General features: G+C 41.6%; 1 protein-coding gene across 6 annotated transcripts in view; it reads left to right on the top strand.

Moving 5' to 3' along the window:
- The window catches only part of nfat5b (nuclear factor of activated T cells 5b), a 40,381-nt gene that overhangs the window by 21,648 nt on the left and 6,562 nt on the right, over positions 1–12,171 (top strand). For 4 of the 6 annotated variants that reach the window (XM_086287641.1, XM_086287633.1, XM_086287625.1 and 1 more), the window contains 9 exons: positions 4,244–4,850; positions 5,866–6,052; positions 7,149–7,339; positions 7,471–7,643; positions 9,761–9,895; positions 9,983–10,035; positions 10,921–11,053; positions 11,724–11,798; positions 11,943–12,007. In XM_086287641.1, the coding sequence (XP_086143767.1) occupies positions 4,244–4,850; positions 5,866–6,052; positions 7,149–7,339; positions 7,471–7,643; positions 9,761–9,895; positions 9,983–10,035; positions 10,921–11,053; positions 11,724–11,798; positions 11,943–12,007 (1,619 nt within the window). Of the gene's footprint in view, positions 1–3,660; positions 3,733–4,243; positions 4,851–5,865; positions 6,053–7,148; positions 7,340–7,470; positions 7,644–9,760; positions 9,896–9,982; positions 10,036–10,920; positions 11,054–11,723; positions 11,799–11,942; positions 12,008–12,171 lie in introns of all 6 variants that reach the window. The other 2 variants (XM_086287657.1, XM_086287649.1) reach the window with 1 other exon arrangement.

Genomic DNA, 12,171 nt, shown 5'->3' with positions numbered 1-12,171 from the left:
AAACAGCAAAAAGTGCTGTGTCACTGATTTTATTTTATTTTTTCTAATTTATCTTTTGATGTTTTAACTTGGTGTTCTATGTTCACTTGATATTTGAAGTTATTCAAATGTTTCAGCTGACCTGAGACTTTTAAGTGACTGTTTTAGTAGTTATTCGAGGAGAGATGAACACTTAGGGGTAATAATGCAAGCAAGGTGGGCTCAGTCCAGGAGCTCCAGACTCCAAAATCAAGTCAGCCACTTTTGCATGCATGGGACTTTGACAGTACAGACTGCTATGATACAGACTTTATGGTAGGTTCTATTCATTGCCTGACCCAGGCTTTTTACCCCCTTTTTTGGTTTTTATAAATATTTTCCTGTCCTGCCTACTTTTGATTTTTTTTTTTTAATACCAGTCACAGGTCACTGCTTCCACAAGCAATTCATGTAGAGCAGGGGTGGGCAACTCTGGGCCTCAAGGCCTGGAGTTCCCCACTCCTGGTAGATATTTAGATATCATCCTGAATCCAATGATTGGTTCAGTACCAGAGCTCTGGAGAACTTCAAGCCATTTAACTCAGCTGTGTCGGATCAGGGACACATCTAAAACCTGCATGACACCGGCCCTTGAGGTCTGGAGTTCCCCACCACTGATGTAGACCAAATAATTCATTGATAGATTCGTACCTATTGATGTTTTGCAGTCACATGACTGCTAACCATTTGACATTAAATTGTTTACCATTTTGGACATGTGACAATATTAGGTCAAGTGAATAAGATCCCAGTCACACAGGCCTAGAGACCAGCTAAACATCCCGTGGTCTATTCCCATCACTTGTGAGATTTTGGGGTTCCTTGACTAATTGGCATAAACCACCTTGCAATTGCTTTGGTTGGTGACAGATTGCCATGGTCGCCTAAAGTTTGCATGGAACAGACTAAAAATTTTTCACAGACACTCACTGGCTGTTCTACAAGCGGTAGTGAAACTCTGAAAAGTGCAAAACCAACCAGACATGGAGACCTTTTGCATTCAAAGTAAAACTTGTACCTTTTGAAATGTTTTGGCTCCAGTGCCAGGGTAAAGCTTTTTGCTTAGAAAGAACGTTTTCCATTGTCGTTACACTTTTTCAAGTTTTCCTACAGTTTGTCACTGCAAATGCCTGCCTGTTACATCTGTAGTAGACTTTATTGTGCCAGATAAAAGTAGGAAGACATCTGTGAAGTTTGTTTGTTTGTTTGTTTTTTAACTTCTGATTATTGCCTTTACATTCCTAGGATCGACTGTACACGTGTCATAAGGTGATATGTTTAAAAGTTTTAAATGTCCCTCTGTAAAGCATTCTGGTGTCTGAACAGGGCTATGCAAATAAATTTCACTTGAGTAGTTAGCAAGCATCTGAAGACAAGTCGGCATCGTCCATGCAAGCTACAGGCAGCCACTGCTATCTGATAGTGAACAATGCAATCACAAAGAGGTTTTTGGTGAAGCAGCCTCTTTCTGACTGATTTCACCTCACCAGCCAGTCAAAGAATACAACCCCGACCCCCAGCGCGACATGTAGTTGTCTCACGTCCAATATGGGGGACTACTATCAAGCAATTTGTGCATGATGTCCTGCGAGAAACAGCCATAGTTTTGATGTTTTCCTGGTTGTTTGGAGAAAAAATTTGTTGTTTGAAGTATTAATCATTTGCTCTCATTTGTTTGTTGGCAATTCTGTATTGTGGTTTCTGATCATATGTGTTTTTGTCTCATGATACTTGCTCAAAATGACACTATCTTCATGCGTTTTATGCGCTCTTTTTTTCTTCCAACCGTTTTTTTTCTTGTAAACCAATGATTCATCCAAACGTCAACAATGTCAAGACCAGTGTAACTGTTTGTTTATAATCTGCCATTTTATGGCATTATTTTTGTGCCACTATTCTGAGCGCATGTAAAAAAAAAAACTGAGCGCATGTAAAAAAAAGTTTGCAGGTGCAAGTGTTGTATTTTGAGGAGAAATTTATTTTGAGCGAAGAAAAGCTGAATTTGAGTGAACAAAATTCATTGCTGCGTGCAAAAAATGTATTTCAGTGTTTGCTATTATCCACACACACACACACAATAGCAGCCCCTCTCTCTCAGTTTTTGCATTTGCGCTCGCTCACAACAGGCATCTCCGAAAACGTTAGAGCACTTATGCAAATATGTGATGTCTTGATGAATCGAGCAGGTATTTGAAGTTTACACAGCAACATTCACGCATGAAAATATCTTAAAAGTTTATTTTGTGACCCAGAAAGAGTAATATTTCAAACTCCGCCACTCTGTGTTCCTCCGCCACTGCCTCGTTTGAGTTTTGGACGAAATGGATTCTGGGATATTGCATTTTGTCATTTCGAGCTGACTGGAGACCAGAACAGCCAATCAGATTTTTTTGCATCCAAGTCTGTGATTGGCTGGTTTTGTGGCACAAATATAACGGTGTAGAGAAAGAGTTGAGCGCGCACGGGCAGAAATGTTGAGAGCGCGAGGAACACGTTGCGAGCGAGCGCAAATGCAAAAACTGAGGGGCTGCTTTTGTGTGTGTGTGTGTGTATGGATAATAGCAAACACTGAAATACATTTTTTGCACGCAGGAATGAATTTTGTTCACTCAAATTCAGCTTTTCTTTGCTCAAAATAAATTTCTCCTCAAAATACAACACTTGCACCTGCAAACTTTTTTTTTAGGTGTGCTCAATTTTTTTTTATACGTGCGCTCAGAATAGTGGCACAAAAATAACGCCATACCATTTAACCATCCTTTCCCCACACTCTTTATATAGTTCATTTTAAACTCTTTTGAATATTTTTGAAATAACAGTGTGCACCAACCAGCCACAACATTAAAACCGCTTGCCAAATACGATAGCTCTGCAAAACCTCTAAAGGTGTCCTCCAGGCACCAAGATGTCAGCAGCAGAGCCTTCGTTGTCGTGATCTGTAGATCACGCTATTTTTTTTCTTTCTTTCATATCCTTCCTCACTGAGATTGCGATGTGGGAAATTTTCAGGCCACACCTTGATCTGTTTATGCTTCTCAAACCATTCCAGAGCACATTTGCAGTGTCAATTCTCCTGGTGGAAGCTGAAATACAGTGAATGCATTTGCATGGTCTGCTGGAGTGTCTCGAAAGGTGACATGCTTCAACGTAACAATACACAAGATTGTTAGGAGCTAATATTCTCTGGAGTGTCACACTGCCTCTGGTGGCTTGCCGTTTTTCCATAGTGCGTCCTGCTGCTACCAGGTGAAAGAGGTGCACGCACCCAACCGTCAACAGGACTCACGATCCTGCTTATGTGCACATTGTACCAGAGACATGGGACAGGATGGCCACTGCATTAAATCACTCAGTTCCTTGTGCTTGCCCATTTCTTTCACTTCTAACACGTCTGCTCCAAGAACTTTCTGCCTAATGTGTCCCACTCCCCTCACATTTACCACTGTATTCCTTGTTATGTTGGTGGTTTCAATGTTATGGCTGATCAGTGTATATAAGCATGTTGAAGCAACATGATTTTTGCCAAACAAATTTCCCTGTTCTATTGATTTCTTTTTTTCTCTTCTTTTTAATAAAATCTGAATACGTTTTTTTACTGTTCAGCTTTTATTGCTTATTTGCTGTCTCATTTTTATATTCCAGGAAGTTCCCTATGAAGCAGGGAGTGTCTGCATTTTATATGCAGAAAATGGTCTGCAGTTCTCTGCTTCCTAGGTCAGAAGCTTGTTTATTTTGTCTCAGCGGCTACGCTCAGTCCCCAAAATGAACACTGATAGAAAGCAAGATATAAATAAACGAAAAGTTCCCATAATTGGCATGCCTCATATTGTACAATATTATTATTGTCGAGATTTTTATTTGAGCATGCACAAAATGCTAGCAATAATGAATTTCTGTTGTTTTTGAAGTTGATTACAGTACATTGAAATAAAATATAGTGGCCTGCTCAACCTTTGTCTTCGTTTTTAGTCTTCTTGACATAACACCTCCACTGTGCTACAAATACTCCACATTTATAACTTCATCAGAATCAGATGCACATCTATATGTAAGATCTAGTAACAACACAGTTTCTTTTTTGGATGACAACATATAAAAAAAATGTAATAAAATCAGCAACAAAAAAATTGAAACAGAGAAAAAAACTATTTTGCTGTAAAATTGGGACTACTAGCCAACATTAGTTGAGATGCCTGTATTAACTATCTAATTATTTGCACTGTAGATGCCTCTTCTCTGACCATGGAAGGCCCTCGCAGTGCTTTTTCCACCTCTTCCAGCTCCACCATGCATTCCAGTAATCTAACCAATGACCAGAAACCAGTTAAAGACAGTAATGTTGATCCAGACGACACCAGGAGTACCAAAGTGGTACCAGAGGCTGCTGGAGCAGAATGTGGAAATGGTAACGGCAGGGGCAGCGGCGAGCTAGCAGGAGGAAAAGGTGTAACAACCCAGGAAGGCCCACTGCATCACCCACTGACTCCATCAAAGCGTCGCACCGTACTGAACATCTCGCCACCTCCAGAAGATTTGTTTGATGACAGCCAAATGTCCTGCCAAGATGATGGGACCCAGGATACAGAGCAAAGTAACAGCATCTGGATGGATGAATCTCTGTCCAACTTCAGTGTGACGAGCACGCTGTCTTACAATGACAACACAGAGGTGCCACGGAAGTCCCGCAAACGTACCCCCCGTCAAAGGCCTGGCCCTAAGACGGCGCCAGCAGGGGAGGGCAGCATGGATGTGTTTGATGCAGACAGTGCCAAAGGCCCACACTTTGTCCTGTCGCAGCTAGGCCCTGACAGCAAGGGAGGACATAAAGGAAGGTTTGTACTTTTTGTATTATGATCACCAGAAATTTGTCACATGCCTCTCGACATTTCATGGAGTTGTCAAAAATATTTCCAGTGGTTTCTTCCTGATTAAAGGGAGGTTTTCCTTCCCACTGTTGCCAAAGCGATTGCTCATGGGGGTCATATCATTGTTGGGGTTTTCTGTTTTTTCTGTACTATTGTAGCACCTTGAGGCAACTGTTATTGTGATTTGGCACTATATAAATAGAATTGATTTTGAAATAAATGATGTTACATTATCAGTAAGTAAAGAAAACACATTGATTTAGGACATTGTTGACTCACTTGTTAGCTAGCTTTTTGTTCATTTAATAGTTTCCTTTGATAGTTGCACCAGCCCTTTAGTAGTTACTTGGGTACTCAGCCTTTCTCTGACTATAACTTTAAAGACCCGTTTTAATAATTTTGCTCAGCCCTCATCGTTATTGTAGAAGGAGGTAGTATCACGAAATGATACGTTGGCACACACCGACAGATGGAAATCTTTACCAAACTGATCTGGCTCTAAATTTCCCACCACACTTTGACTGAAGGAGAGCGGTTAGATCAGAGGGGAGGGAGGGGCAGGATACTGAAGTACAAACAATGGTCAGCCACAGTGAATCACAGAGCCCTTCTCAAAGACCTAGGATAAGCAGAGCAGATTAAATAAACAGATAAGGCTGAACGTTTTAGGAGCTGGGGATAGAAAATGTTTGGTTGATGGACACCCTCTGAACTCTGCATTGCTTAGAGCGCCATGGCAACTTCAGAGCAGTTTCACTGTTGTGACTGAGAGCTATGTACTGCAGCAAACCCCAGCCAATTGCATACAGATATATAATACTGTTAGGGTTCTTTTTATTTAAACTGGGGTTCTGAACCTAACATTGCTGCAAACACTTGCATGGATTAAGTTGAAGACTTTTTAATCCATCATAGGCTACATGAAAACGTTAGAATTAGAGATCATCTGCTCGTGTCTCTGTCAAATTGGTCTTTGCTGCAGTTCTGATGAACCTCAGACTACTATTCAGAAAGGAGGAACTCTCTCGATGCAGTTCCCACAAAAGAGTGAGGGGAAAGAGTTGAAGATCCTCGTCCAGCCTGAGACCCAACACAGAGCCCGCTATCTGACTGAAGGCAGCAGAGGATCCGTGAAGGACCGCACTCAGCAGGGCTTCCCTACTGTAAAGGTAATTGTAAAACCCCTCTGTAGTTAATGTTGAAATTCTACTGCTTTAGCATCCCTGTGTTTAACATTAGCATAAGGTGAAAGTAAGTGCTGATATTGAATTTATTACTTGCAACATTTTCCAAAGAAGTTGGGGCACTCCTGGGCTTCCCTACAACTTTTTTTTTTTTTTTTAACAATACTGTATTGAACTGAGAAGACAAGTTGCTGTCATTTTGAAAGCAAAATGGTCCCTCAATTTTCATTTGAGCCTCCTAACAGATAGGCCTCTTGTGTTTTACGTATATCAAATGTTTTCTCCAAGTGATGGGTCTGGACTGTGTTCACTGACAATGATTTTGTGAAGTGTTCCACTTGTGTTCAAGTGGATATCCACGTCCTTGGGAGGATGAAATGAAGTGTCAGAGTCTGTAATATTTCATGAGACTGTTAGTTCTCACTGCTGTTCACAAATGAGGACGTTGGATGAGGAAATCAGCTCCTTCAGACTGTCAGTCACTTATCAGGAATCCAACTTTCACTTGAGTTCATGTGTGAAAACAGGGACCTAAGCTTTAAGGAGCTGTAGCTTGATGAAAAAGGAATTAAATTTTATGTACTCGCTCAGACTAAAGCTGAGCTGTAGTTAACCGACTTCAAAAGCAGACAAAAACCAGACGTTAGTCAGAACAGGCACATTGTCTTGTGTTTGATCATTCATTTGCCCAGGTTCTGCAGATGGTCACAAGGCAGCCAGAGCCCAGAAATGACAGGTGAATCCAAACTGATAAAACAATCACCAAAGCCATAAAGAACTAAAGCTGACCGATTTGCATCTGAAAGCAGAATCCAATAATAAATTAAGCTAACAATGTCCTTGAGCAAGACATTGACACCATCAATGTCAGGGCAGGTAGGTGAAGATGCACAAGTTCAGCTGAATGCACAGAACTGATTGGGCATTATATGATGGAATAGTGTAAACTGGGAGCTCATTATTAGCACAGAAGTTTCAGAAATAAGCAGTTCATAGTCCATAGTTTTGTATGAAAATGTTATGACACAGCAGATCTACAATGAGCTCCGTTTGATTGCTCATCTGTTTTTGCCTTGCACAGTTGGAGGGAGTGAGCGAGCCAGTGGTTTTGCAGGTGTTCGTTGGCACCGATGCCGGCCGCGTGAAGCCTCATGGGTTTTACCAAGCCTGCAGGGTTACTGGTCGCAACACCACAGCCTGCAAGGAGGTTGATATTGAAGGCACAACTGTTATCGAAGTGTCCCTGGATCCAAGCTCCAACATGACCCTAGCGTACGTGCTTTTAAAACTGAAATTGTGTCATTTAAGTGATAGTTGTTAGTCCTACTAAGAACATTTCCTTATAATTGCCAAAATCCTCTTGAGAGCAAGTAAACCCAAGTTAACACTGCCCCTCACTGCAGGGTGGACTGTGTTGGGATCCTGAAGCTCCGCAACGCTGATGTAGAGGCTCGCATTGGGGTGGCCGGATCAAAGAAGAAGAGCACACGTGCTCGGCTCGTGTTTCGGGTCAACATCCCCCGTCCAGATGGTTCAGTGCTTACACTACAGACTCCCTCATCTCCAATCCTGTGTAGTAAGTCATTTTTCTCATACTTTGACTGGAAATACTATGTTGTGAAGTCGGTATATTAGTTAAACCACTTAAAAAAACTTTGTGCAGAAAATTATCCAGCAAGGTTTAATTACAAGGTATTATTTACGATATTCATGTAGTTATGACAGGTTAAGTGTGCGAAAATGGGTAGCTGACCTGTAACATGCCTGTTAATAATGACTATAATAATGTAAACTGAATTTTTTTCAGCTCCTGTTTCTCCATTTTTAGAGTCAGAGATCAGGAGACTATTGTCTTCTGATATCAACATTTGGAGAGGAAGGAGACAAAGATCCCATTAGACTGAGTTGTTTAATAATGCCTACAGAATGCAGAAGTACAAAGGTGTGGTTGTTTTTATAAACGGGAAAGACGCTTAGGGCCGTAAAAAAATATCTGTGTCAGTGGATTTGGGAGAATTTGCTCTGAGAGTGGCAGGGGAGAAAGAGAGGGCAAGGACGAAACAATAGGTGTGTGAACTTCTATTGTTTACACGGAGCCAGCATACAACCCAGGGAAATATCTTTCCACGAAACAAGAAAAAACAGTAATCCTGCTTGGCATCTTAGTGTGTGTGCATGTCTGTACGTGTGCGTGTGTGGGGGCGGATATTACTCATATCATGGGGACTTAAATCTGTTTATACAGTCATATTATGGAGACTGTAACTCGTGACCTGACGAGGTAGTTATAAGATTGGGTTAGATCTGAGAAAGTAATGGTTATGTTTAAGGTTGACATGGTTAATAATATCCTTTGAAGTGTGTGTGTGTGTGTGTGTGTGTGTGTGTGTGTGTGTGTGTGTGTGTGTGTGTGTAGACAATGCCCCCCAAAATCAGTGTTGAAGGTAAAGGGTATGTTAAGCATTTGCATTTACAGTTTTCTCAATACTTGGTGATCAGTTTTTCATTTTTGATAAAATATCTTTGAAATATTTATATTTACTGAAAGTTTTAATTTGAAAAGGCAAAACAAAGCTGCCAATCTCCTTAGAAATTTTTGTTTTCATATCCATCCATCCATCCATCTTCATCCGCTTTGTCCGGGGTCGGGTCGCGGGGGCAGCAGCCTAAGCAAAGAGGCCCAGACCTCCCTCTCCCCAGCCACCTCCTCCAGCTTGTCCGGGGGAATACCAAGGCGTTCCCAGGCCAGCCGAGAGATATAATCTCTCCAGCGTGTCCTGGGTCTGCCCCGGGGCCTCCTCCCGGTGAGACATGCCTGGAACACCTCACCCAGGAGGCGCCCAGGGGGCATCCTTGTCAGATGCCCGAACCACCTCAGCTGGCTCCTTTCGATGTGGAGCAGCAGCTGCTCTACTCTGAGCCCCTCCCAGATGGCCGAACTTCTCACCCTATCTCTAAGGGAGAGGCCAGCCACCCTTCGGAGGAAGCTCATTTCTGCCGCTTGTATCCGCGATCTCGTTCTTTCGGTCACTACCCACAGCTCGTGGCCATAGGTGAGGGTAGGGACGTAGATCGACCGGTAAATTGAGAGCTTCGCTTTTACACTCAGCTCCCTCTTCACCACGACGGACCGGTGCAGCGTCTGCATTACTTCAGCTGCAGCCCCAATCCGTCTGTCGATCTCCGGCTCCCTTCTCCCATCACTCGCGAACAAGACCCCGAGATACTTGAACTCCTCCACTTGGGGCAGGAACTCATCCCCGACCCGGAGTGGGCACTCCACCCTTTTCCGGCTGAGAACCATGGCCTCAGATTTGGAGGTGCTGATCCTCATTCCCGCTGCTTCGCACTCGGCTGCGAACCGTTCCAGTGCGAGCTGGAGGCCTTCACCCGATGAAGCCAACAGAACCACATCATCTGCAAAAATCAGAGATGAGATTCTGAGGCCACCAAAGCGAAAGCCCTCCGCCACTTGGCTGCGCCTAGAAATCCTGTCCATAAAAATTATGAACAGAACCGGAGACAAAGGGCAGCCCTTTGTTTTCATATTAGTTTTTTGAATCACTGCTTCAGTCCTTTCAGCATGAATTTCTTTGCTGTTACTGTTAGATTTCATTTTATTTCTGCCTGGGTTGCACGTATAAATAAAACTTTAAAACATAAATGCATGACGTGTATCTGCTGTGTTTACAGCCCAGCCAGCAGGAGTGCCTGAAATACTGAAAAAGTCACTGCACAGCTGTTCAGTGAGGGGTGGAGAGGAGGTCTTCATCATTGGAAAAAACTTTCTTAAAGACACCAAAGTCATATTTCAGGAGAATGCCTCTGGTCAGTAGTAAAGCTTTATGTTTTGCATGGTTATTATAGGTGAGGTCATTTCTCTGGTTGATGCTTTACATCGTTTCTGTGTTTCAGATGAGAAGTCATGGAAGGCAGAGGCTGAAATTGACATGGAGCTTTTTCACCAGGTGTGTTTTTTATCTATTTTTAATCTTTTTTGTGACAAACAATTATGGTAATGGCTAACGAGCTCAGTAGATAGATGCAGCCATTTCAGACTGGTAAGTGGCTTTAGATGTAATCATCTTAAATGGCTGCTGTTCAAAGGTTTGAGTAGTCTCATTGTGTTCTGACCTAATTACACTCCATCTTAAAGGCTATTACTGAGTGTGTCTCAACAGTCCAGTCTGAACCTTTGCTCTTGTTAAATGACATGACCAGAGCGATGAATCTGCAGCTGCCAAATGAAAGTATTCACATTTTGCTAAGACCTTGACACCCTCATAAACCAGTTTTACAGTTATCTGAAGTTGTGATGTGTATTGTTTGGAAAGGCTGAACAAACATGATTGAATGAACCAACTCGGCTAACTATGCTTTGATGATTTGAAAGATAATTTGGCATTACTTTGGTCGGTTAATGGTCTTCTGTGCTTCTTCATTATTGAGCCAAGTTTTACCGCCACCAGCTGCTGGTAGCTGGAAGTGCTACTGTCATTGATATTTAGTTGACATGGCTGCATGTTAGTGGCTAACACATCTGCCTCAGACACAATCAGATCCCAGGGTCAAGGCTGGAATGCTAGTGGACTCAAAGTGCTGGTCCCAAGCCTGGATAAATGGGAGGGTTGCATGTAGGATTAATATTAATAGCAAAATAATATCAATATCTGGTAGCTGCAAATCCATCGTCTACAGCGAGAGTAAGAAATATGATTTATTGCCCATTTATATTTGGTGTCACTGTGATGTCAGATGTGTCATAGAAATCTCTATAGCAGAATGCTGAAGTTGGGTAGTCTTATTGTTGTAGTCGTGTTTGCTGATGATTTTTTTTGTTTATCATCCCAAAGAATCACCTGATAGTAAAGGTTCCTCCCTACCAGAACCAAGTCATCACATCTAAAGTGTGTGTAGGAATCTACGTGGTGACGAATGCTGGGAGATCCCATGACGTTCAGCCATTTACTTACACTCCAGATCCAGGTTTGTTTGAATCCGTTTCACACTAATTCACATGAAGTGTGTCCTTTTTACAATCGGCTGATAGAAAGATGACCATGAAAATGTAATCGGGATTCTGGTAACCTTGCATGTAGCCTTCAGATTACTGGGTCATTTCCCACACATGGCTGATTAGATTTACTGACTGGTACCAAAGCAGACCAACCTAGTTAGAAAATAAAGCTGGATTGTATTTAACACCCCAGACACACAGGCCAAATTTTCACTCTCTAGGTGTTTGGCCTTGAGGAATACACATTCTTTTCCTGGTGACCGATGGTTGCCAGGGGTTCGCAAACCAGTCTATCAGCCTGTGTGATTGGGCCTTAAAAACTTTTTTGTTTTAATATATAATTATGCTTTTATGAATGTTCTTGTGTACAGTAGTCATAAGACTTACATCACTTCTTTGTTGAGTATATCAATATATTGTCATTGTTATTTTAGCAGTCATTACCTTTTAAATTGTCTCTTTACTAGTTAATTTGATATCCTTTTAGTCCTCTGGGTAAAACACTGTAAGGTGTGACAAAGTAACTAAACTAAAATTTAGTAAGCAATTTAATTAGCTGTCCACTCACATCATATGTAGCTTTACTTAACTAACATTTTTGCTGTGCATTGATTTTTGTCATTTTGCTGACACTTGCAGCAACAATCGATGTTCCTGTGAAGAAAGAGTTGCCTTCTCCAGTGAAGACGTGTTCTTTTGATGAGCAAATTAAAGGTTATTTTTTATTTATTTCAATTTTTTAACAAAGACACCAAGGTTTCCTATATATAGTAAAGTGAATACATGGAAAAAAATGTAATGTAATCCTTGCTACTCGTACGGTTGTAGATAGATCCCTGATGCCTTTGTTGTCTTTAGTAAAGAGAGAAGATGTCACTCCAATGGAGGTGACAAGCAACCTTCAGTCTTCAGGAGTATTTAAGGTGAAGCTTTTATCTTATATGTTGCTTTCATAATTTGTTTTAAAGTCAAGTCGTTCAGTTCGTTCATGTTTTATTGTCCCTGAAATAAAGCATAAAGGTAGTATTCTGTGTTTTGAAAAAGAGAATAACAGTGATGCATAACTGAAAAGCAAAGTGAAGCACAT

The sequence above is a fragment of the Aulonocara sp. 'chitande type north' Nkhata Bay genome, linkage group LG1 (genome assembly GCF_057382095.1).
Source record: "Aulonocara sp. 'chitande type north' Nkhata Bay isolate Kocher_YH1m ecotype deep benthic linkage group LG1, A_spYH_male_GT1.1, whole genome shotgun sequence".
In the NCBI taxonomy this organism is placed as follows: Eukaryota; Metazoa; Chordata; class Actinopteri; order Cichliformes; family Cichlidae; genus Aulonocara; species Aulonocara sp. 'chitande type north' Nkhata Bay.
The sequence above is the reverse complement of the archived record's forward strand: the minus strand, read 5'-3'. Positions and strand labels throughout refer to the sequence as shown.